Source organism: Anas acuta, chromosome 11 (genome assembly GCF_963932015.1).
Source record: "Anas acuta chromosome 11, bAnaAcu1.1, whole genome shotgun sequence".
Taxonomy (NCBI): Eukaryota; Metazoa; Chordata; class Aves; order Anseriformes; family Anatidae; genus Anas; species Anas acuta.
In genome coordinates this window covers 12573357-12600308 of record NC_088989.1, presented here as the reverse complement: position 1 = coordinate 12600308, position 26952 = coordinate 12573357, and the positions used below count along the sequence as shown (strand labels likewise).

The 26952-nt window shown below is 34.4% G+C and overlaps 1 protein-coding gene across 33 annotated transcripts in view; it reads left to right on the top strand.

The window, feature by feature from the left end:
• The window catches only part of SLMAP (sarcolemma associated protein), a 100065-nt gene that overhangs the window by 42863 nt on the left and 30250 nt on the right, over positions 1-26952 (top strand). For 5 of the 33 annotated variants that reach the window (XM_068694910.1, XM_068694908.1, XM_068694909.1 and 2 more), the window contains 14 exons: positions 78-140; positions 1508-1603; positions 1927-1998; positions 2864-3004; positions 4022-4159; positions 5416-5584; positions 5669-5719; positions 6297-6347; positions 10591-10653; positions 16646-16702; positions 20044-20124; positions 20389-20448; positions 25193-25315; positions 26045-26119. In XM_068694910.1, the coding sequence (XP_068551011.1) occupies positions 78-140; positions 1508-1603; positions 1927-1998; positions 2864-3004; positions 4022-4159; positions 5416-5584; positions 5669-5719; positions 6297-6347; positions 10591-10653; positions 16646-16702; positions 20044-20124; positions 20389-20448; positions 25193-25315; positions 26045-26119 (1240 nt within the window). Of the gene's footprint in view, positions 1-77; positions 141-1507; positions 1604-1926; positions 1999-2863; positions 3005-4021; positions 4160-5415; positions 5585-5668; positions 5720-6296; positions 6348-10590; positions 10654-16645; positions 16703-17787; positions 17841-18029; positions 18186-18504; positions 18562-20043; positions 20125-20388; positions 20449-25192; positions 25316-26044; positions 26120-26952 lie in introns of those variants that run through there. The other 28 variants (XM_068694927.1, XM_068694928.1, XM_068694912.1 and 25 more) reach the window with 22 other exon arrangements.

Below are 26952 nucleotides of genomic sequence, written 5' to 3'. Positions count from 1 at the left end.
AATTACGAACTTTGCATTATTTGTGTCTAGTGAAAAATCCAAAAACATTTTGATTCACAAATTCTCTTATTCCTCAGGTTGCTGCTAACACTCCCAGTATGTATTCTCAGGAATTGTTTCAGCTTTCACAGTATCTACAGGTAACGTTTTTCATCACAATATTAGTTTGGCTAAATATTTAATCTCTCTTCAAAAAAACCCAAATCCTTATGGTCCATATATCTTTGTTTGGCTTGCAGTTTGTAAACAGGAACATGATAAGCATTTAACTACCTTTTTCTATAGTGAAAAAGTGTAAAAATTGTTGTAATTTAACATAGTATAGTTCTATGTAAACTTCTGGAATTGTTCATGAGCAGTATGAACTATGACTTTTCCTGGCATTTCTCCTCTCCTCCCTATCTGCCCCCAATATTCTTTTGCTCCTGGCATTTTTAGCATCATGTATTGCTGCAGATGTACTGTGTAATACAAAAGAATGGCAAAACAAGGTGTCACTTGGCTTATCAAGGACTAGTTTCTGTGAATAAAACTTCTTAGTGTGACTATCTCTGTCTCTGAATTAATTGGAAATAACTAAGGAGGGGACAGTGCCAGCAGTTCTTTTTCCTTATTCACACCACCAACCTTTCTGTGTTTGTCCCTGTGTCAGTTTTTATGGGTGTGTTTTTTCCCAAAGGTATCATACCACAAAAGTGTTAGATTGCAAAATAGCAACACTGAAAGTGTGTGTTAACATATGTAAATAAATGCTTCAGAAATTATAATAAGATTAGCTTTCTGGAAAATAAATTAAATGTTCTTACGGGTAAATTCTACGTAGCTTTGTGTGTTATCCTACTGATTTATTTTTATCAGTATTTTGTTTGCTAATGGCAATTACTCAAAACAATGATGAGGTTTTTGAGACAGGTATTAACTTTATATGTATTTGTTGACACAGCAGGAAGCAGCTCAGGCATATGCTCTTTCTTGAGAGGGCAAATACAGATTTGCTCACCAGTCTGTTCACTCTTGTATCCTGGAATCGTTAACAAAGATGCTCTTTTTTTCTTACAGTTTCAAAACAAATACAAACAAAAATCACTTCTTGCTTGGCGTTTATCTTTTGTGACCTGACTTAAGGACTAACAGCTAATTGCATGGGAGCTACCAAAACTGTCTTTAGGTCATTACACCAATTCGGTTGCTTAAATTACTGCCAAAAGTCCAAGTGGGTATACCGTTTCAAGTCTTGGAACGAATAACTTGTTACTATGTGTACTTGGCATGTGCAACATTTGCATGAAAATTTAAGCTTTTTAGGAACCTGAGGTTATAGGATAACATTTTCTAATTGAAATATCCAAATAAAAATGTGCATGGATAAAATAGGATGTGACAGTGTTTGCTGCTCACATTTCCTTTTTTCTTTCAGTCTAAGAGTATTAGGTATTTCTTCTGTTCCTTCTGTTTTTCTGAGTTGTTCTAACTGAACTGACCAGTTGGCTCTCTGCTCTCGTCATAGGAAGCCTTACATCGGGAACAAATGTTGGAACAGAAGCTGGCAACCCTTCAGCGACTACTTGCTGTCACGCAAGAGGCTTCAGATACTAGTTGGCAGGTACTGGCAGCCATCCTTTCCCTAGTTAGACTGAAAAAATAGTGATACATAAATTGTATCTATTACTTTACAAATGGGGGGGGGGAGGACACAACTAAGAATAAAAAGCATGTAGTGGTTCTCTTAAACTGTGAAAAAGACAATTTTTACTAAGTCTAACAATTATGTACAGGTTTGAAATAACTGTTAATGGTAAATAGTCCAATAAAATGAAAATAAAGCAGTTGTGTACTGGAACTACTTAGAGCACAATATTCTATTGAAATGGTTTATTTGTTTTGTCACATCTAATATTAATGCAAAGAATGAAACGTCTCTTCTAGGCTTTAATAGATGAAGACAGGCTGCTATCAAGATTAGAGGTTATGGGAAATCAGCTACAAGCATGTTCAAAAGTAAGTAATCAATTTAGTAGAGCTCTATGCTAGGAATACTGAAATATAGCTCTTCTGAAGTATTTTGAAATGAAACACTTAGGAAAGCAGTTGGATTGTGAACTTTCTGAGATTAGGCTATGCAGTTTTGATAATCTGAATATCATGAAAATTATAGGTTCGTTCTGTATTTCATGGAATCATTTTAAATTTAAATAAATGGCTATCATTCAGCATCTTTTTAGCACAAACTGATTTCTTTTTTTTTTTTTTTGTATATGCATAATAAATGTGTATAGTGGAATGCGGAAAAGAATTTGTCGTAAGTGAGAAGCAACCATTCTGTCAGCCCTGTTTACTGTGGATATTTCTTTTCAAGTAGCAATTTGGAAAAAGGCATTAGACATGTGCTGTTTCATATTCAGAGACAAAGTAACAAGTATGCCATGCCTTGCATATAACATGCAAGGCCACTATTATGCCTAAATTAATTCGTTTTTTTCTTACTCAGAAGAAGTAAGTCATTATAACCTAGGTTATAATAACTTTTTTGCAGGTCCTGATTGAGGTCTTTCAAATTGGGACCTCAGATGGTTCTGGTTTATCATACCGTAGGTCTCCTAGGTTTGACATTGATTATAGGAAAACTATACCTTTTTTGAACACAAGACAAAGCTCATTATAGAATGTGTACCATCATCATACAATACAGGTGGTTTACACACAGTTATGTCAAGAATCCTTGATCACTGATTTGCCTGTAACATTTTTCTCATTTGCCAGCAATTGCTAAATATTCTGGAATAGAACAGGTCTTATCACAATCTAATGTATTCAGCAAAATATTAATTTATATTTTATCTTTGTATTTGAATTGTACATACAGAATCAAACAGAAGACAGTATACGAAAAGAGCTTATAGCATTACAAGAAGACAAACACAACTATGAGACAACAGCCAAAGAGTCCCTGAGGCGGGTCCTACAGGAGAAAATTGAAGTAGTCAGAAAACTGTCTGAAGTGGAGGTATTCTAGTTTCATAACCAGTCTTCTGGAAATACTGAAATAGTTGTAACAGCTGCTGCTTAAATCCATGTTTGTTGCCTGTAGCAGGCCACTATCTGTTGTATTGTAGCACTTGCAGTATATTAAATAACATTGTTTATTATATGCTAATCTAGTACTTAAGTTGTTAAAGAAATTGAGAAATTAGTCTTGAAACTCTTTGCTCACAATTTAGAATGGATAAAGTAGTCTTATAGAAGTTAGTATGACTGGGAAAGAAGCAAAGCTTAAAATGACATGTGCTTTAGAAAAACTGCTGTTAGACCTTGTTTAAACCCTAAAATTTAAGGAAATATAAGCTGAACTGCTCATACAAATTACACTGAAGAATGAGCTGTTAAGATGATGATGAGTTAGACGCTTTGGTTAAGGTTCTGCGCCTATTATATTTCTCACTACGGTCTTTTCCAACTCTATTTTCTCTTTCCGTTATCCTTATTTGCTATGATCCATTAGGTTATGAAATATCCTAGACTTGCTTATTATATTCATGAAGTGTGCATCCACTTCATGCTTTTTAGGGAATACAACAGATTTAGTGCTGTAATAAATAATCTTAAGAGACTTCAGTTAAATACACCTTTGTATATTTTAATAGTTCTTGACAGGTTTGTTAATGGTCAGAGTTCCATGTTTACTTCTATCTTTCTCCTACTTTCCAATCACATATTTCAGCTCTTTATTCTTATCAGTCCCAATTAAATTTATAGCCTTTTTTTTTTTCATGTGCATGAAGCTAATATCTTTTAACATAATCTACTGGTAATGTTCTATAACAGAACAGAATATTACCAAGGTTTATACAGGTGGCATTTTTGGTGGATTTGATTTGTTGTGTTTAGCCTTAATAATTAGGAACAAAACAGTTCGAAAGCAAGTATGACTTGTTGCATATATTGTTCATGGAAAAAATAATAATGGAATGTTTGGTATTTTATTAGTAACAAATCTTGTATTTATTGTAATTCTATCTTACAGCGGAGTTTAAGTAATACAGAAGATGAATGTACTCATCTTAAAGAAATGAATGAGCGGACTCAGGAAGAATTAAGAGAATTAGCTAATAAGTACAATGGAGCTGTAAATGAAATTAAAGATCTTTCTGACAAGCTAAAGGTAATGACAACCTTATCTGACTTACAGTGGAACTGTAATGCATGAAAGAAAGTTTAATTCCTAATGCAGCAATCAAGCAAAGATTAAGAAACTATTAAAATTATAAGTAAATGAAAGAAAGATGCACATTAATGTTTACATATTCTTTTGGTTTACATTTAATGTGCCTGAAAGTGTCATCAGTTAAATTGCTAAAAAGGTTCCCTTTCCATTCACTTTCAAAGTTAACATATTTTTGAAGCTGTAGTATGTTTTTAATATAAAACTACATAATAATGAAATTTCATATTCAGTTGTTTTATATACAACTTTCAACCTTAAAAAAAAAACTCAACTTAGTTAATGGGAATGAAAGCTATATCTAGAAATAAATTTGAATTTCGCATTGCCTTATTGTGCAGTTTCAAGCACAGATGGCCCACGACAGTAAAATTATGTCTCAGCTTCTAGGTGGAAAGGAGCACAATGTCATGTTTATTCAACTAAACTCCGAAGTGTATTAATATTTAAAGGTCCTTTATGCTGGAGAAAAAACTAATGTCAGTGTGATAAAGCCTGTACCCAAAGAGACTCCTGTCTAGATTAACAGGATTGAGGAAGGTAGCGTTCTTTTTTTAGCCCTGAGACAGTTGTAGTTGTCCGGGATAAATACCAGAATTTTAACTTAAGTTCTTTGAGTCTCAGCTTAGCATTTCAGATGGAAATTTCTTCTTTCCAAATTAAAATATTAAGTTGTTGGTCTTAAGGGCCCTGGTTTCTCAATTTTGAATTAATCATTGATGATGATGAGTGTACACAAAAGGATCAAAACCAAAACTTATTACTTAGCTTCGCAGGGAGGGAAATCTATGAAACTTACAATGAGGTCCAGCAAGTGAGAAGTCGTGGCTTTCAATCAACTTGATCTGTGCAATGTATGTTCAATTCAGAAGGCCCTCTGGGTTTTGACTGGTAATTTGAGATGGGAGACTTCAGGTGTTTCTTAGTTCTTGGGCCCTGGTACTGTTCTGCAGAACTCAGGTGCTTCAGACAAAAATTGAGTTGAAATGGTTTGAGATTTGTTCTCTCTGTTATTGTGCCTAAATTGAAGCATATAGAAAAATAAGAGTAGAAAAATTTTGTGGTGTTCATGTTTTCTTCATCTGACTACCAAAGAAAGTTACTTTAGCGCATTTAGTCATAAAAACATCAAGGAAATCTACTCCTTTAGATGTTAATTCTAATTTATTTGGGGATTTTTCTTTTCTTTTGAGCAGGTAGCAGAAGGAAAACAAGAAGAAATCCAACAGAAAGGATTGGCTGAGAAAAAAGAACTGCAGCATAAAATAGATGAGATGGAAGAGAGAGAGCAAGAGCTTCAAGCAAAAATAGAAGCTTTGCAGGCCGATAATGACTTCACCAATGAGCGGCTAACTGCTTTACAAGGTTAGTCACTAGTGGGGAAAATTATTTTTTTTTGTTTTTTCTTTTAATCTGTGAAATATCTTTTTCTTGGAATTCTGTTTACAGTACGGTTAGAACACCTTCAAGAGAAAACTCTTAAAGAACACAACAGCTTAGGTAGGTGTGATCAGTTTCTTGTTTAAAGCTGGTTTCCGGACTATATCTGTTCAATTCCTTTTATTGTAATAATCACGTTGTCTCGGTTTCTGGCAATAGAGTAATGTATTTACAAGTTTGCCAGTATTGGATTCTTCTCTACACAGATTAACATTGAAATATATGTGACCACAACAGAGTGCCAGCAGAGGGCACTGCTGTTGTGAGTGTTCAGGCCTAGGGTTCGTTGCTCAATCAGAGTGCTTTTTGCCTCCATGTCTCTTAATCCCCCCAAATATTTTGTTGTTGTTTTTGTTTTATTTTGCTTAAATTGTTTATATATATATATATATAATATACACGTATATGTAATGGACAGTAATTCTTTGGATGATAGCAACATCTTACACATTTGAACAATTGGAAGCATGATCTGTACTGCTGGAAAATGCATTATCTTTTATCTGTTTTGTTTGATTAGATTAGATACTTGGAAGAAATAACGTGAAAAGCCATTTGCATTTCACAGTGCTGTATTTATAAACAAAACCAAAACATTTTGCTTGGTTCTAGAAATAATACCCTTTCTTAATCCTAGGCATACAAGTCGATGACTTCATACCTAAAATTAATGGGAGCACAGAAAAAGGTAGTGTATCTCAAGGCTACCTTTTGTCTTATGGTTGATGTTTGAACAAATTATTTTTGTTCTGTGAAGTCTTACTTTGAATAATATTCTCTTTAAAAAATGAAACAGCATTTGACCACTCTTCTGACCAGCAGTTTTTTTGCTTAGGCTCTCAGTCCAGGGAGGTTGTTTTGTTTTGTTTTAGCAAGTTCTGTAAATTCAAAGGAGCCAAATGTGGAAGTTGTCTTTTTTTTTTTTTTTTTTTTTTTCCTGTTGGAGTCTCACTGGAATCAATGGGAATCCAGTGAAGTGTTGTCAGACCTGTGACACAAAGTGGAAAACCTTCATTAAATATTTTCCCCTTTGTTTTCCCTTGCAATACAGACACATACAATTTTTCTATTAAATTGGGTATGGTAAGTAAAGTCAGCAAATTTTTTTTTGCTGTCTATAATGTATGAAAAATGCAAGTATATGACACACCAATAACAGAAGCTATCTTTAAAACTTGAGTATCTATTTACAAAACAGGAGTTAATGTAGATTAACTATTTTTTTAAGACAAAATTAGTCTAAGCTAGGTTTTTTAACCGATACATCTTAACAGACATTTGAGAGACAAGACACTTGAGGATTTTAGAATAAAATGGTCTGACTAAATGTTTGCCTGATTTCATATATAAAAAGATTATTCCAGTTGTGATTCTAAATTCACTAAATTGTTCCATTAACTAAGATAAATTTGTTGTCATGTGTTCATTTAAAATTATCCCTTGATGTAGCTTTCTTGATCATTTGCTGCGTTTTCCTGGATAGTGAAAGCTCTGAGGAAGCCTGGTGAAAATAGTTGGATGAGAACTTGTGGTTCCAGCTAATATTTATGCTGTTTAAGTGTTTGGAAACAAAATTTAAAAGCTGTCTGTGCTCTAATTTTTAGCTTTTTATCTAATTTCTTTGTACTATAAATGAAGAGCTTCTTAATTAGGGAGAATAATAGCAAAATAAAAGTAGTTAATAATGGCATAACTTCATGTCTATTACTTATTTGGAGCAGGAGGAGAGAAACATTACACACTGACAGGAACTGTGTAAAAAACTCCTTTATTTAAGTGCTAGTTATCCCTTTGCCTTAGCTTCAATCCATCTTTTCTATGAGTTTCCGTAAGTTTCAATTGGTAATACTCCTCATGCTTGATGGGTAGAATTGTTAAGAAATAAACTTGCTTTTATTTTTATTTTTTTTTAATTTTCCACCCTAGAAAATAGTTAACTTCTCTACAGTGCAAAACTGAAATACTGTATAAAAATCACCATTCTTTGCTCTAAACATAGAAACTGTAAGACTTCAGTAAGTTAGGTTGTTGGAGGTTTTTAGAAAATCGTACAAAACAGTGGAAAAAAAATTGCCTAGCACTGAATTGAAACATATACTAAAAGCTTTCAAACTATGAGCTCAAATATATTTTGTTTTACAGGGAAATAACTTACAACATCATAGTAAACATAGAATAAATGCCTGTTTTTTTTTAACAAACACTTGCTTTAAATTTGTGCACAGGAATACCACATCTTCTTAAATACTGACACCTCTTTATTAGTCAAAATTGATAAGTTGTCTGAAATATGATGTCAAAACCAAATTCATTATTATGCAATTATAGCAATTAAATACCAATGTACCTTTGCTATTCACTCATTTTTTTTCTTGAAGTTTAAGAAGCAATCCCCCTTTTGATTAATTTTGGATCACGTAACAGTCAAAACGTCATGTGGGTGAATGCATAGAAATACATATTCCTTCTTCCCATGTGTAACAATAGGACAGGCACTTATGCTTAAACCTGGGAGTTTTGGAAAGCTGTCTGCCAGGTTTTTTTTCATTTTTTGACTATAGACACTGTAGAACATCCCGTTCAAGTTGTCTTTGTACATGTTTATGAAATCAGTCGCCTTTTTCTCTCATGCATCTAACGTTATTTTATTCTGTGTTTTCGCTTAGCTTTCCATATTTTCTGTTGTACCACATTCTTCTGCACATTTCAGCTATACCAAGTCCATTGACATTTCTCTGACTCTTTAGAGTTTGCTGTCTTGTGTTCTCTTTGTGACAGACTGTGCCTTTCTCTGTTCTCCTGTCCTTTATCCAGCTCTCATATAATGACAGATGGGCAGTAATTTTTTTTTCTGCCAGATTTTGGATTTTGCCCTCTTGAAATCAGCAGGGAACAGTTACTGTGTTTTGCTGAGTAGGCTCGCATTATTTTAGAAGAACTGAGAATTCAAGGGTTGTAATGTAGATTCAGCTGCTCCTGCAGTGAAAGAGGTTGTGGATATTTTGCATAAGGAAAAGACGCATAGATAAAGGTAGAAATTAGAAATTCTAGAACTGGACTTGTACTACATAGTATAGCCTGTAAGAGAGAAAAAAGGTTCCCTCTATCTGTTTATCATTACGGTATTACACTATTCCATCATTAAATGCTCTACACAACTAAAACTCTGAGACAAGATTTTTCTCTTAAATATTTTTTGATGTGCTGCGTATGACCCCTCCCCCCAATTTATTTATTTATTTAAAGAAGAAGAAGGAAAATTCCACAAACTAGGTATGTTTTTTCATGTTCCTTTTGTCTCTTTGTCTCTCAAAACTTCAGGTCAAGTCCTTAAGGTATATTCCTAGACATAATACTTAAACTGTTGCAAGAACAAGGATTTTACATGACTTTTTAATGTTATGGACAGCCACAGAAGTAGAGGAACAAAGAGCTCTTCTAATAGTGTCTCTAGAGTCATTTTATAGCTAAGTGTTTTAAAGTGCTGATGGTTAGGCATTCATTTTCTCTCAATGCACATATGGAAATTCTGGTGCAAAAGGGAGTAACTTATATCGAGCCACTGACAAACATGTAGAACTGAGTTATTTCAGTAACTTGTATTTTTCTCAGTGGCTTTCAGATTTAGTTTTTTTTGAGCCATTGATTATATAAAGAAAAGATACTAAAGACTTGAGTACAGTCATTTAAAAGAGGATCATGTACAAAAGCTTAAAAAAAAAAAAAAAAAAGGAAAAACAGATGTTATAGCCATGGTGGCCGTGGTGCTGTCTTTTAAAACCCTTGTCCTTGTGGGTTAGAAAAGTAAAACTTACTTTTTAAAGTTACTTTCAAATATAGTGAAGGTGCATATTATGTCCTTCCTCATAACAGCTAGACTGCTGATATCAGAAGCTAATGATGGAGCAAATTTGTTGAAATATAACCAATTTTGCTGGTTTGTGTACAAAAAAGCAGCCTTTTCTGTTGAGATTGTTAGACTCTTGAGGTCAAAGGATTTTAAGGTTCTTCAGAATGCAAATGCTAGCACTGTTTTAAGAGATGCAAGGTTGTGATGGAACTGGGAGCTGAACAAGGTCTCATAAAAGACTTAGATAAACCTGGGAGTTGAGCCCAGTTTTTAGATCTTTACTGCAGAATGTCCTCCTTTCAAAAATCAACTGTTTCAGTGCAGTGAACCTTTTTTAAAAAGAGTAAAGGAAGATATTTACACTTGTAAAATAAATATTGTTGCATTTCAAGAGGGTATGCCATATGAAGAATAAACATGAAGATGAAAAAAAAAAAACAAATACCCTTTTAAAGCTAAGAATAAAATGCTGAAGACTGTAGGTTAAATACATGCTCCCTATTTCTTCAGCAATTGGGTTTGGTATTTGCCAATATTCATGTCTCATTCTGAATTAACGAATAGGAATTGATGACAGCACTATGGAGTTGAGTGTTTCAATAATGTATCATCTTTAGAATACATAATTTATTGTCATTAGAATATCACTTGTGTGTTGATCTTTTTGCCAGAGGTCTGAAGTTGTAAATGGGAATTCAGTGGAATTCGTTTGTCACCACCTAACCTGAAAATGTAATACTGAAAATGCCAAATGCAGAATGTTTGGAATTTTCTAACTTGTTCCTACTAAATTTGGTAAATAAAGTGTGTTTTTTTAAATAGCTTCTACTGAGGTAAGGGACTTCTCATGCTTAAGAACTTTAGGATTTGAAGGTACCCTTTTGAAGCTGATCAGACAGAGTAATCTTTTTCTAGTATCACCCAATCAGACGTTATTTCAAATACGTATTGTCTACTTGCATCTAACCCAGACCTCAAAAGTTCACAATGACAAATATTGTTAATATACCTTTCAAATTTTTGTTGCATCAACCTGAAAATGGTAAGAAGATGTAAACTTCAGTGTTTCTTTCTTTACTAGAGCACTTTCTTTCAAAGAGTGGAGGGGACTGCACTTTTATTCATCAATTCATAGAATGTCAGAGTGAGTACAAGAGTGTTCGTCACATTTGCTTTAAAAACAACACAAAACTCAGAAAAGGTGGATAAAACCCAGAATTTGTCACTTCTGTTCATTATTTTTGTAGTAGCAGAAACTTGTTAAGCATAGAACTGTGGCATTGTGGTATTAAACAGATGCCTGTAGTAGGAAGAGGTATCGTTGCTCTTGGAAAGTAATGATCGAATTGTCTTTTCTTAGCAGTTAATCCATTATTTTCCTCTGACCAGTAAAAGGGTGGTAGTGTTGCCACTTGATACTTAAAACTGAGTGTAATTTTTCATCTGTGTTACAAATTAAGAAGTTGAAAGCCTACAAATGTCAGTTTAAGCAAACATGATAGGCTGCTGTGGGACAGAGATGAGGTAATGATGCCTTTTCTCCATTTCACTTCTTTTTTACATATTTTTATTTTTTTATTTTACATATTTTTCTAATTATCTGTTACAAAGCACAAAAAGGGAAACAAGGTTTAAATTTCTATGTGGAAATATAAGAGATTCTTTTAATAAAAATAGCGTAAATACGCAATACCAACCTTTGGAAAGATGTAATATTCTGGAATGAGCAACTTGTTTTTCAAAGCAAATGGGTTTTGAAATTGAGTGATGAAGCAGCAGAATCTGCATATGTGTAATTAACGAAAAGGTTGTATTAACACTTAAGGTGTTAATACTTGTTGTCCAATTAGGAAAAAGAGAAGAGTGCTATTAAACTTCAAAGAAAGGTCCTTGGTAGCATAAGGAATTATTTTTCCCCTAATACATAATTTCTGTTAACTCTTTAAGTTAAACAGAAATAAGATGGTCTTTTTTGACATTTATACGTGTTAGGCTCCCTCCCCTTTGTATTTCAGTAGGGAAACACAACAGACTTGTTTGACTTTACTGCTTGTGATACCGATTGCAGTGCTATAAACTGAATGACAGGTTACTACTAGTTTATCAAAGAAAACTTAAATTGTATTAAATTGAAAAATCCTTATTTTTAAAAGTGTATGAGTGGTAGCTGTCTCCTGGAGAGTTGATGTTTAAAATAATTTTAAATTTCACAAAGAATCCAGTTCATTTATTACATAATCTGAAGTTGATTTTTTTTTTTTTGGTCTGGATTGAAAAAACGGGCATGCTGAGTCATGTTCAAATAAAACTTGGTTGACTGTTTTCATTGTTTGGGCATTAGCTTAACCTACTTTAGCAAAACTTAAATTAGCACCAAGTCTGCAAAGGAAATGTGGCCAGTCTTGTCACTATTGAGAAGCAGAAGCAACCATCAGGATCTAATGAAAGATTTTAACATGCAATTTAAAGTAGTAACAATAAAATAAAGGTCGATTTAGATATGTCTTCCCTTTCTTGAGGGGTTTGAAAGCTAGAGTAGAGAAACTGTAAGGCTTTGGTGGACTCAGCAGAATGGATATGAGCTTCAAGGGTTCAGTGTTCTGCATTTTTCGTTAGTGTGTTTTTACTATCAACTAAGAAAAAGATTCCAAGTCTGTTTAATTTTGCATGTAAAAGCTGTTCTTTTTAGTCCTGCTCCTGTGTTTCACTCTCTGCAGCAGTGAAGGTTGGGAGGTAGTGGGGGTCACCAGGAACGAGGCTTTAAGACGCTCAGCAAATACTGAAGTTTAGAACGATATGACAAAGACTGGCAGGATTGAGAAAGGGCACAGCCTGTCATACTATACTACGCTTCTCCTCCCTCCCCCCCGGTTTTCTTTGGGAAAGGAGCAGGTGTATTATAAAAATAAAATGAAATCCTGGAAATGCATGTCACATCTTTAAGTAGTCTTTGTAGGGTTTGCTGTTGCATAATAGAAGCAGAGGCATTAAAACTATCATCTGCAAGAAATCTAAAAAGAAAGGAGAAGCAAAACAGCTGTGATACAGTTTGAGAAGAGGTTTTGACTTCTGCTGGTAGGAAGAGGAAAGTGTGCATATTGCTAGTTCTGGGGAAGAAGCAGGGAAGAAAACAGGAAAGCTTCAGCAGGGAAGTGAAGAAAAATGCAAGAAGAAAGAGTCAAGGAAATGTGTGTAAAGTAGCATGAGAAAGAGAATTTGATGATTAAGTTATTTAATATTCTGTATAAACAGTTGCTATGAGGTTAAAGGCAATTAAAAGTACTTATACGTTAACATCAATCCAGACTCCTCAAGATAGTCAGATTTTTTTAATTATTTTTTTTTTGGTAAGGAAGAAACAACAGGACTCTTAAAATCTCAATTGCAATGCAGCATGGATGCTTAACATATGTAGCATTGTTTGTAAAACCTGACTTCTTCAGTGTTTTGGTTTTGTTTTGTTTTTCCAAACAGTAGGGCTCACAACATCATCCAGTAACTCTTGATCTACAGCAGCTATAAAATGTTACGGAATCTTGCTCTGAATAATCTGAGAAGTATGCCGTGTTCTGATCATTACATCCAGTTCACCTGATGCTCATTTCATAACTTTTTTTTTCGGTTACTACTGGTGAAATCCAGTACAATCGATAGCAAAACAAAAAAAAAAAAACACGTTCTTCTTCCTCTTAATTAGTACTGGGTATGAGTTATTGCCAAATGTGATGATTAATAGACAAAAGAGATGTTTAGTGCCCTGTCAGCTTCCTATCTTTTGTTCCAATTTAGCTGTTCCTTATGACCTAGTTTTTTCCTCATTTTATGATTTTGCATTTATGATTTTAAATGCAAGTCAATGTTTGCCTTTTTACTATTCCTTTGCGCTTCTATTTCAATAATTTATTTATCTAAATGGAGTAGGTTTTGAATGGATTGAATGGCTGTTTTCAACTTTTAAAAATGTATTTATGACCTGTGGGTGACAAATGAAGTTAAAACTGGTTAGTATAACTTTTTTCCGGATGTTTTGAAACTTCTGTAGAGGGCCAGGTTTCCTTTCATTGGTCCTCAAAACTGGCTTCCTTGAGAGATTAATTTGGTACAAAAAACGAAATATATTGAGAGGGGACTCTTGCTTAAGCAATCATTGTAACGCTAAGATATCCTATTGGATTGCACATAGTAATAGGCAACCTACTTCTAAAGGGGAATTCTTAAATTTAAATGACAGGAATTGACTTAAATATGATCTGCAAATCTTAACTTCAAAGCATGGTATTTCAGTAGAAAGTATTATATATATGTATATATCAACAGGTCTTTAATTTTTGATAAGTAATTACTGGATAACATGAAATATTAAAACTATTTCTGCCAGAGGTTAAATCTAGGATCCTCTTTTTTCTTTTCTTTTCTTTTGAAAAAAGAAAAATGAACATCCTGATTCAGGACAAATGGAGATTTTGTTTTTAATTACATGTTTTTTAAATTTAAGTGATGGAGTTTATGAAGATTTTTTTTTTTTTTTTGAAATAGTAACATGTAAAGTTGCAGAGATCTGAAACAGGGAAGTTTTAAAGATACAGGTATATCTACTTCAACTTTCTCTTAAGTTCTGATTGTCATCTGGATTCTGCTGTCTTTAGTGACTAGGGAGGTAAGAGTACAGAATAGAAGTATGAAATGCTATTTAATTTCATGTCTACATCCAATTTTCTATTTATTATCTAAGTATACACAGGCAAGCTGAAATAAGCTATTTCTGGTTGGCTTTCAACTATCCTAATGCTTTATTTTTAAAACACAGAGTATTTAGTCTTTTTGGAAGTTATGAGAGATGCCAGCCACCAAGTAAAAAATATTTGCTGTACCAGCTTCGGGTCACACTGGGCAAGGGGACTTGAGTGTTATTGCTGAAATAGTGTCAAGAAAGCAACTTAGCTACAAATGTTGAAATTAAAATTGCCATAATGAGCATTAGAAACAGTAAACCTCTATGGGAAAAGCAGAAATTTTTTAAATCTGCACATAACTTTTAGTCATGGGAACTTGGGATTCTCAAAAATGTGAAGAGCTGCTGCCAATGTTCAGAGAGTTTGTGAGAATGACTGGGCCAAGAAGACTAATTATTTTCTTTTGTGTTATAATTATTCTGTTTTTTCAATGTCAAGACTTCAAGATCCATCAGTTCATAACATAAAATTTTCTTCTGTGAGCTGATCACAGAAGTGTATTTTAAGCTAACCATCCAGCATATAGATGATTAGCCCTTCATATTAGGCATTTGATAGCTATTCTGAGTGCAAGGTTTTTACATTCAGCTCATTTTTTTGGAAATAAGGGCAGAATTCCTCAGTTCCTCTCTTGCTGCCTTCCTACCTGCACACTCTTCCAGCCTCAACCGAGTCCTGGAAGAATCACATTTGAAGGCTTTCGTTTAGATGTGATTTATTTATTTTTAAGCAGAATAGTGTTCATAATATCATCAAGTCACTCGTTGCTTGCGGCTGTAGAAGCTCGATGCCCACTGTTGTCCTTCCGCAGTCTAGGCACAGTAACTGTTCTGAACTGGATGACAAGTGACTTCCTGAACCCAATCCCAAAAATCCAGAGAGCATTTCAGTGCTTTACTGAAACAGTATTTGTGAAAGCTTCTGAAAATGCAGGACAATATTGGTAGATATGAATAGTTGGAGGATGTATCTTTTACGGAGTCGTTTGTCTGGCTGGGGTACAGGAATGGGATGGGACAAGCTTTTGGTCATACAAACACATTTTCAGACTTCAGGTTTTCATGTCTAAAAGCTTGTCCGTTTCCATCTGTGATTGAAAAAGATCTCTCCATTCAACTCTTGTCCTGCATCTGTCCTTAGATTGTCATATTGACAGCAACATGCCATCAGAGGAATATAGAGACTTCTTAATCTCCAGACCGACATGAAGCCAGAAACCATGACTAAACTCACTATTTTTTGCTAAGAAATTGAGAATGATTTCCTGTCAGCCAGCTTGCTTAATCTGAACTCTTGTACGCACTGTATGTCCTGTCTTCTCTCCATCTCAATTACCTGTTAAGCACATGGCTGAACCAGCAAACTGTGCTCTGCCAGATTGTCAGGGATCCAGCAGGGACAGCGCCGAGTGGGGACGAGAGGCAGCTTCAGCCTGGTGTTTCATTGGGTGTTAACAGCCCCCTAGGAATGCTTTCAACACTGTCTAAAGTGCAAGATTTACTGCATAGAAATTGATTATTTGATCTGTAAGATACTTGACCCTCAGTAACTTTGTTTGTTGGCATTGCCTAACCTCTTGCTAAGCAATTTGAAATAATGAAATCCTGTAACAAGAAATGAATTGCTGCTTTAGTAGTTCTCTTGGTATCATTGATGAATCCAGACTTATTTCCCTGGGTCTTAGTGTTTGTGTTTGTGTCTTCCCGGGATAGGCTACTTAGTTAGAAGTTAGCAATCTAGTCTCAAATTCAGTTTTTAGGTGTTTATGCACCTGACATACATGGGTAGACTGCCCTGTCTGTGCTATGTAAACTCGGTTTTCTGAACCTGAATGTGATGTATGCACAGCCTTCTGGAAAGCAGCGTTCTGAAAGTTTTAAGCTAGTAAAGTCTATTTCTGTATACTTTTCATGGGCACTGATAAAGCAGTTGTGATGTGGAGGTGGCTTCTCAACTGCTATTTTACCATGGTGTATTTCTAGATGTGCACTCTATTTGGTGGGTGTTCATTTCAAGCAACTAGCTCTTAGAATTCCCTTTTTTTTTTTTTTTTTGCTAGTTATAACTTGAGAACTTATTAATTATTTTTTGCACCTACTTAGATTAAAAAAGTTCATTTTAAAAAATCATAACTTTTCATTAGTGAGCCAAAGCATTAATAATGTAAGTTTAATAAATTGCAAATTTGCACTTAATAAAGTGCAAATTATGCACTTTATCACCAAGTTCCACAAGGTTCGTGTGCTGTTTCATTATTCCATGCCAGAATAAAGTTTTTGTTCAAGCCTGAGTTGTAATATTATCAGCTTTTAATTTGGTCATGGAATGTAGTCTACGTAGATGTGTGCAGGGAAAAGCTTGCTTAATTTGAGCTTGGAAAGTAACACTTATTTTGTTTGGCAGACAAGATCATAGATGAAGGACATCTAACCAAAGTGGAAGAAACAAAGCTTTTGAAAGGTTAGACTTATGGATTTATGTAATTGTTTTTGAAGCATGGTTTTTATGTCACTTCAATGTCTGTTCTGTCTTTAACTAGCAGTTTGAGTGTTGTTGAATATTCATTTAAGAAAAATAAATAACCAATGAAGGGGAGCTATATTGTGTAGTGAACTCTGCTCCAAATACTATTGTGGGGTAAAAATGTTTAGGGGAAACTAATTTCTGAAGATTGAGTACATGAAATTGTAGTCTTCACTGACTTTTTAACCTTAATCTACGTTTTCTAAAAAATAGAAAGTATTTTTTGCAAACTGATTTAAATCTCTCATGCCTGCATAAATTTCAATCATGATTTCATTTTTATTACAGGACATAGAAATAATGTTTAGGCTCACTCAAGTTGTAATAAAGAGTTTTTTAACTTGACTTGTATCTACTTTACACCTTCATAATTGTTTTAAAATAACTATTAACCTTCTAAACTTGCCTTTTCCAAATAAAATATAAATGTGCATCTCTAACTTCTTTCGCTCTTCAGTGTAAAACAAGTGAAACACAAAGATCTAATTAGAAAAGATTTACCTTTTGAAAGACAAATGATCCTTATCTTGCAGTGTCAAAACCAGGAATGTTTCAAAGTGCATAGATCAATATTTCTTGTATGTCTAATAATGTATAATCATTTGGACTTTCAGGCTGATTCCACTTTCATAGCTTTTTATTCATGTCTAGACATATTAACTCACTTCTTTGTCCTCTGTCCTTCTACAAAGAGTTACTATATTGAATAAATATTAACTTGTTTAAAGTTCTGGTATTTTAGAAACTTTTCACCTTATGTCTGAAATTGCACCTTTAATCTGTTTCTGTATGTGAGTAAGTTACAGACAGTGTGCCATATTTGGCAGAAGAATGCATACAATAACTGTAACTTAACACTTGCATGCCACTTAACTTGCAAAATGACAAGCTATTTTTAGTGCTTGTTAATATACTCAAACTCATCAAGTAAGTATGATGTCAACACATTTTAATATACTTTATCATTTTGGCTATATTTATTCAGCTCCGTTTTATTACGGGAAACAGGAATGAGTGCTGTGAAATAATGTAGTACAAAAATCAGTTTTGTCCTTAAGACTGTGGCTGCAGAATAGTAAGCAGGTTTCTAAACCATTTCTCTTTTTTACTTCTGCTGTTTTGGATGGAGATAGTTGCTATATATATTTATATCTTATATATCTTATATCTTTCCTCTAGTGCCTGATCTTGGTCCCTGTTTCTGGAGGAGGAGGATGGGGGGAGGAGGAATTTGTGTACCTGAGGATGTGTGGGAGGGGAGTATAGGAGGAGGTGGGGAGAGAGAGAATTAATTCAGGGTTTGGAACTTGCACTGCTCCACTTCTCACAGAACAAGGAAGCTGTGTCCATGTATGCCCAGATATGGTAAAGTTAGCTGGATACAAATACTGCTCAGCTTAGCACTTCTGGATTGACATGGGTGAGGTTTTTAGGATATACTTTTCTTAATACCTAAGCTTTACAAAGAATGTATTACTTGTTTTGATAATTATTAGTTTTCGTGACAGTCTTGTGGGCTTGTTTCTATTTGATACCTGTAAAATGCTTTGTATTGTAACATCTTCAGATGTTATTTTTAAGGAGTATTGTTTTTAAACTAGGGAAGTGCTGCTTTCATTTTAGCATAGAGGAACTCCCAAACATCAAGTGCTTTGCTCCAGTCCATATGAGCTTTGAAGTCAGCTGTGAAGTCATATGACTTCCATTTGGAATAGCTGCCAGGTCTGAACCCCTAACGTGCTTTAAATATACAGGTGCTTTCCCCTTCTCTCTCCAGTGATTTCAGTTATGTTAAGGTAGGAAGTCTGGCTGTTGATCAGCTTCTTTGTTTGTACTTGCCTTCTTCTGTTTCATTTAAAAGTAGATGTTCTGGCACAAAGAAATAGAAAACTTCTCACGTTAAATGAAGAAAATGGTTTCTTTCTATTAGCCTGTTGTGTTTGTCATCTTGCTAATTTCGCAGTGTAAGTGCGTATCTCTTCATTTTTCCACGTCTCATTTTGGGGGCATTCAGTTCCATTTGTTCTCTTGTTATTTGAAAAAACAATTTCCCCAAACTTTCTCGTGACTCCTTTGCTTTTTTTTTTTTAAAAACATTTTCATATACTAACCCTGTTGGTATAACACACTTGATTTGTTTACTACTTGACGCTTTTTAATATACAGTATCTCTATATGTGAAGAAATTATTTATGTTCACCATGCATTTCTGTATCTATGGTAGAAGAGAAGTCTGTATAATGGGAATGTTGCAATGATGCCTTTGTACGTATGTTTGTATCTCTCTCTACCTGGAACTTGATACTCAGAAGAAACATCTGTTAATCTGTGGTAGGCAGCAATGCTGTCAAACCAAGGCTGGGCATAGTTGGCCAAGGAAGACTTCCTTATGTTTAACCTCACGTGCATGTTGGTGTCAAGGTTCAGATGTGCCAAACTTTCTGGGTTTTGGTCGAGATGCTGTGCCTTTGTGTAATGGTTCCATCATAGCTAAATTGAAATAGTTATTAAAAAAGAAAAAAAGGTTCACAAAGTCTTTAGACTAGGAGTCAGGGCTACTGCTGTGTCCCCTCATCTTTTGAAAATGTCTGCTTCCCATTAAAAATTTAGAACTGGTGAAAAAAAAGCGTGAGGCTTCATTAAATTGCATGCAATAATGTGGTGCAGTTATTTCATGAAGGGTTTTTTTCATGGAAAAGAGACAGCGACTGCCTTGTAGTAATACAATCTGAACTGAAAATTCTTTCTAGAAACTAGTTAGTGTATTAATTTATATTACTAGGATTCTTGATTGGTTAACACTACGCTTTTTTTTTTTTTTTTTACAGTACAGTATATACAAGACTTGCTGATATTTTTTTGTCCAAAATGCTGAAGCACAGTTTTATTCTTAATAGCAGATTCATTCTGACTTGTAACAATATCTGCATTGTTCTACTTTTCTTTTCTTATTTGTTCCCTGATTGAATAAAACAATCAGCTGTTGCACAGAATTCCAACTGGCAAGAATACAGCTTTAAACAAAAGTTCAAGCTGTGCATGAGGCTCTTACATCCCCTATTAGATGCTAGGCTAGATAATGACTTCAGTAATACTGAATCTATTTGAGCCCAAATTTATGAAGAAATAAGCAAACACCAGGTTTTTAAGTGTTTTCAGCTCTTTTTTTCTAGTCACATTTACCAGTCATTAGATATATATGTGTATAAAAAAAAATGTTATTAAGAAACTGAACAAAGTATTTACTTACTGTAGCTGATTCTCCTTGTCTCTTACAGAGAATCAGGCAAGAGTGAAAGAATCTGATTTGTCAGACACTCTCAGTCCAAGCAAGGAAAAAAGCAGCGACGACACTACAGGTAAAGATTTATCTGAAGTTTCTGTAGAATCTAATTAGTTTGAATTAAATCACTTAATCATGAGAATTTTCTAAAAGGGCAGAGAATACTTGTGTGTTATGTATTATAGGTCGGTTATAAGTTTAAGCAGTACTGTTTACTTTGCAACTTCATAAATAACTGTTGTAATGTGGGAAGAGCATAAAAGGTTCTTTGCTTAAAGAATGCACATATGAAAACTGTCTGTGGTCTACCTGTTCTCTGAAAGTGTTTTTTTTCTTCCAGATGCCCAAATGGATGACCAAGATCTAAATGAACCTATTGCTAAAGTAGCTCTTCTGAAAGGTAAACAGAAATTTATTTTTGTAATTTTAGACTCATAATCTGTATTTATAAGTTAGTCTACCAGCTTTCTTTTGTTGATTTTTAATGAAATGTGTATTTGTACAAAAATTCAAGAAATGTTTAAATCATGGTAGTATGGAAGAGTTGCACTTAATGATGTTTCCTTTGGGTGATACTAAAGCATGCTGCTGAGTGTTAATATACAAGTGATTTGTGCTTCAAGCCAGTTAGCTGCACTCACCAACACTGTTCTATGAACTTGTAACTTCAAGTACTGTTGAAAAACAGTTTCAACATTTACTCAGTTTAGGGCTAATAACCAAGGAGAAAAGGGATTCCTCCACCACTGACAAATACTTTAAGCATTGTGACATTTTACCTGTGTAGTTCGCATCACTGCCAGAAATGTTTCTGTTGATTTGCATCGGTGGCTTAAACAGAAAAGTCTAAAGTCTTTTTTTATTGTTAACATAGTGAAGATTTGAATTCCTTGCTTTATCAATATTTGGAATGATTGTTGAACCTTAGCTATGATCTTTATAGTTACAAAATCATACTTTTTACTGCTCTGAAGTCATGTACTTTTATACTTGATTAGCAAGCTATTTACATATTTACATGATCTGAAAAGTGTTGTGGGGTATTGTTACATTTATCATACCGAAAGTTAACTTTTTTGGCCTTATGTGCTGCCACATATTTGCGAATATCTATGAAATGATGTTTACATTGGCATCACAAGTAAAGAAGAATGTGAGAGCTTTTCATGGTTCAGAAAGACAGGAAACCACAATGAAATTTAGGAAATCCGTAAGAGAGCTTTTTTTCTGTAATTGTTTACACTTCTCTGATTTTCTGATAGAAAGAACTTTAAAATATATAGTATATATATTTCCAAACAAGAAACCTAAAACTGAGTATGAGATTTTTCTAGTGATTTTTAGTTCAACAGAACTATTTAAAAAGGAGTGTTCATAACACTGTGCATGTTTCATTTACATTTTGCTCTGCAATGAACAGCAAAAAATAGTAAAGCATATAACCTTACTCATACACTGTATTTATAATTCAAAAGCAGCTAGCTAAATGTTTTAAGCAAATACACACTTCGTGGAAAAACAAAGAAAAAATCTGTAGTGGTAGGTCCACTGATAAGTGATTTTTCTACCCTTCTGGATTCTCAAAAAAAAAAAAAAAAAAAAAGTGTATGTATATATATTTTTTAAGTCAGTGGAAGTGAATGTTCTCACATAGCCAACTGAAGACTACTCATAATTGGCTGGATTTCTTAGTTAGCCTCTGCAGGCACATGAAAAGTAGTCCATGCACCCTGAGATTGAAAATCACTGGTGACTGAACTCTCCTTAAATGCAGATAAAGCCTTCCTAGGCTCTGTCAGAAAGGTTGCCTTTTATAGCCCAAGAACGAGATAAGCCTTCTGTGAGCATGCTGCTTCCTGGGTTAGAATGGGCTCGTGTTCCGTCAAGGGTCGGGTGTACTTACACTTTTTCTGTCCAGGGTGTATTAAAGTGACAGGGACGGGTAACTGAACTCTTAAAAAGCTAAAATCAAATTTTTGGTAGTAATATCAAAACAGTCTTGTATTCATGTGGGTAATTGTCATTGTTTTATCTGTCTTTACCCAGTTAGACTTAAACCATAACCATCACTGAACTTCAAAGAAGTAGAAAAATACTTATTTGCATAGACAGTTTTGCAATCAAAATACATATTATAATTATCTAAAGGAATTGGAAAAGCTTCTTCTCTTGAAGCTATTTATGGGCATTCCTATTTTGTTCTCCTGAAACCACTTAAAAATATCTGTACAATGAATCATTTGCCTTTGTAATTTTTATGAAGAGTCTGTAAGCTCACAGTTTTGTTTGCAATTATGTCGGAGAGCCACTGCATACTCTTGACTTTGCCCTTAAAAGGATCTTATTTGCCACAGAAAGACTTTCAGTTGGGTTTGTTATGCGTTCATGTAATTAAGGAAGAGTGAGAACATTTCTGATCTGGCAGCTGCTGGAATGCGGAAATGGCTGTTGGAAAAGGCACTGCTCCTTTTTGTTTAACTGTCGGAACTTAGAAAACAAATGTACGGAACAAGAAAATGATGAGATGTTAAATTGTTGTAGTTTCCTCCAAGTGTATTTTCCATCAATAACTTCTGAGAGCATTCAGGGATCTGCTTCAGCTTTCTGCAAGTCAGAATCTGGCAAAGATGGGGAAGGGGAAGACCTTGCACAGATTAGTAGAGCTAAACATCTTTATTAGCCATTTATAAGAATTCCTTAGATGTTGCTATGTAAGTAGCTTCTCTAACAAAGAAAAATTGCAAAGTGAAAAACAGGTACATGTTAAACAGATGGAAAATAATAAATGCCGTCAGAAGTTCAGTGATCTTGTTCTTGTCAACTTCCTCACATTTTTTTTTTTGTAACTCCGGGACTGATCTGTGGAATCGAAGTAAAAAGTGTGTTTGGTTGAGGGCTTGCTGAATAGTGTTAGTTTAGATAATAAATATCAAGAATCAGTAGTGGTCTCGTTCAGGAAGTTTGGGAACCATTTTTTTTAACGTTGCAATAGTCAAATATTTATTTTATGTGCATTATAAAGTTTCTGTGAATCTTATAAAGCTGAAGAAAACTCAGATTTATAATCGTATATCTGACTTCACTGAATACTCTGAAAGTACTCATCTGAACAAGCTCAGAAATCCTGCAAAATTCTGAAAGGGAACTTTTGTGAGACTTGGAGAAATACCAGCCTACTAAGGTAGTTGCTTCCACAGACCAGACATACAGATAAGGGATGAATTAAGACAGCAGCCTACGTATCATTCTATCATCTCTGTTATCAGAACAAAAATATAAAGGCAAACATGTAAGCAAAGCTCTGCTAATGTCCTCAAGCTGATTTAATCATGTTGATTAAATCTCAACTTTGTCTTTTTTATTAAAGCTTTACAGATCCTGAAATTGCAAAATCCAAGTTTATGGATGGAAAATACTCCTTCACACGCTATAATATTTTTTAATGAATTGGAATAGTTAAATTTTCCTTAGAACTGACCCATGAGTTAGACTTCTTTTCTAGAGCCAGATTGAAGGAGAAGCAGATTTCATGTGCATTGGAAATGATTTGTTATGTATCACACTGTTTTGTTTTATTGTTAATGACTTTAAATCTACCAGTAGAGTGAAAAACAAAATAAATGTTAAAGGAAATCTTATTGTGTTGGGGTGTGGGGCAGAAAGTGGAGTTTATTAATAATCTTTTATAGCACAGCAAACAATCTGATCACAGATGAAAACTTCCCATGAACTAGAATAAATGGATGAAGGTTTTCAAACAGTTGTATTTTGACTTATTTTTTTTGTACCTCATAATTAATGATAGAACTCTTTAGACTTCTGAGGACAGTTAGTCCAATGTTAAATACTTCTGGAAATTGCTCAGATACTTGTTTAATTGCAGCTTTTTTGCATTGGTTCTCTAACCAGTTTTCATGACATCAATTTGCTTCTAGAAAGAATTATTTCAGAGCCCAGTAATAGTTTTTACTAGTTACGAATAGAGCAATGCTACTACAGAATTTGTTTCACATCTTAGAGTTATCACAAACATGTTTGTCAGTTTGTAGATGACCAAAAGCCTGTTAGGTTTTTCATAGGCATACTTGTGTTTCTTGGCTTTTGATTTAAAAGCATATCACGTGTATGGAAATTTCCCTTCTGCATTTGAGTAGAAAAGAGTTTTTACCTTGACACACATTGCGTTTCTGCAAAATTGATTATGCTGTCCTATAACTTAAGTTTCTTGTCTCCCTTGAAGCAGTGTTATCTTTCATGATGTATGCTTTCATTGATTTGAAAATGCTGTCCACCAGAAAGTTCATTTAGGGTGTCTATTGTTTGATTTGGGACACTGCTTCTTTATCGAGAACATAATTTGCCAACTTCCTCATCCGTTTCTGCTGAACTGTCTCATTAAGGAGGACTGAAAGTCTAATTGCTCCAAATCTTCATCCATGAGAAGCTAAGAACAAAACATCTCCAGTAAAGAGCAACTAGGCTTTGGAACTCTTAATAAATTTATAAAAGAGTATTTGGATGAAATATTTAGTCCTCTTTGTTCTTTCTGCTCTCATAATTTTGTTCTGAGAAGGTCTAAAAGCACATGGGCACCCATATCTCTATTCTGTGATCACACCAATTCATTACTGTGAGAATAGGAAAGACACAGCCTCTGTGTGTCGGTATGCTGCTGGACTGGGCTGGGATGTGCTTGGAGGAGCAGGAGTGTGGGAGGGTGGGCTTGGGCGATAGGGGATGCAGGATCATTACTGCTAAGTCTGTGCTGGGAAAGAAGGTTACAATAGCTTTCTTTTAACAATAGAACAGTTGTAAATGCAGTCAAGGATTGTCTTATGCTTATCATTTCTTCATTTATGTCAATACAGAAATTCGTGCCAATCTATATAGTATTTTTAAAAATTCTTGAATTTGTGTATGATTTTTTTACTGTGTGTTATGTAGAATGAATGTTTTAAACTATGCATATGTTTACCTCCTTTTAAAAGTTTATTAATATTTTTGCTAATATTTACCTAATCCAATTTTGAGTTTACTTTAACTAACTCTGGATGATGTGAATAAAAAGGTACTTGACATCACATGACAGTGCAAATTAAGCTGTTGTACAAATTTATGCTTTAAAGAAAATGTTCTTTTATCAGATGAATTGCAGGGTGCACAATCAGAGACTGAGGCTAAGCAAGAAATTCAGCAACTACACAAGGAGCTGATTGAAGCCCAAGAGCTAGCTAGAACAAGTAAACAAAAATGCTTTGAACTTCAAGGTGAGACTCAGATCAACTTGATTGTGTAGGGTATCCATTAAAATCGTATTTAATAGGTAACCTTAAAAGGGGTCCAGCTTTGTTGACTGTTGGATAGATTTGTTTCCTAGAATGTCAGAAACTTTTTTTTTTTTTTTTTTAAATATGCATAGGCAGTCAGATTGAGCCCCTGACTTTTTTGGTTCAAGATTGACCATTTTTTCATAGCATTGAATATGTACATGAACTCTATATATTTCATTCATAGAAGATATATTTATCTAGACATATTGGTTCATCTATATTTCAGTCAGATAAGGCACATATTTTAATGCATTCAGTGGTAGCTCTTCAGATTGTCCTTTCAAACATGGAGCTGTATCATTGTCATCAGCAAGACCACGGGTTGTTTTTTGCAGGAAATAGCGTAGGCCAGTTTAACTCACATTGTTCAGTGGTCATGCTGAAGCTTTTTCTTCCCACCTCTACACTAGTTTGCATTTAGCACACATGGAGTTTTTGGATCAGGCAACTGATTGCATTAATTTCAAATTAATTGCAATACTACCACAATAATATTTACTATTAACTTTTTATTAAACTACTTACAGTTACTAGCTTTGATAACTTACTGGAATAATCTGACTGTTTTAATCTTTAATTAAGGGGAAGTCATGACTAAAACTAATTACAAAACTGAAATACTTCTTACTAACAAACATTTGGGCACATTTTCGCTTTCATTTGTAGCACTTTTGGAAGAAGAGAGAAGAGCATATCGAGTGCAAGTTGAAGAATCTAACAAGCAAATAAATGTTCTGCAAGGTATGAAATATTTTTTTCACCTCAGTCTCCTAGGGGAAATATATAGCTTTAGCTGTTTCCATGGCATCTTAAGGACTTATGAAGGAAAATGTTAAGTGAGTCTATGTTTTAAATATGATTTGTTTCCCAGTATCTCTGAATTCTGTTGTTAAATGTTTCCTATTCTATGCTTAAATCATAACTTCAAAAAATGCAAGTAATCTGTAACATGTTCCTCTTCTCCTTTCTCTTCCTTCAGTCTTTCTTAGCTTTGAATGATGCAGAGATTCTTACTGTGGCTGTTTTACCTTTTCCTTAAACACTGAGGTTTATTTTTTGTACTTCTCAGTCTCTACACTTTAGTAGTAAAATCCTCTTAAATAATTTTTAATCGCTGTAGATCTGCACTCAAGTTGGATGCATTAAAATGTCTTCAACACAGGCACAGTCTGTGCTTTATGAAAAATGCAGTGACCACGCTCATGCTCCTTTCAGCCCAAAATGATTATAGCAGAATAGAGTCCCATGATTTGTGTAACTCTTACTTGTGACACAGAAGCTACTGTTTTCAAGCTAGTGAAATTCGTATTGACTGAAAGCAGAAAGGTTTTGGAAGAGCAGTGTAACTAGCCAAGTTTGGTTTTCTACGGGTTTGTTGAATACTTCAGCCCCTCCAACATCTTTCTGTTGCCTTGGTGTTATAAGAGATCTGTGCTTGCTCAAGCTTTGACAAGAGTCACTCGTCCAGTATGTTGGGCTTGTGGTAGCATGTCACATAAGCATTTTCGGCATTACACGCCTGCTTGTCAGCCTGTACGTGCGAGTGAGTTCCGTGGTTGAGAGGCTATCTTGCC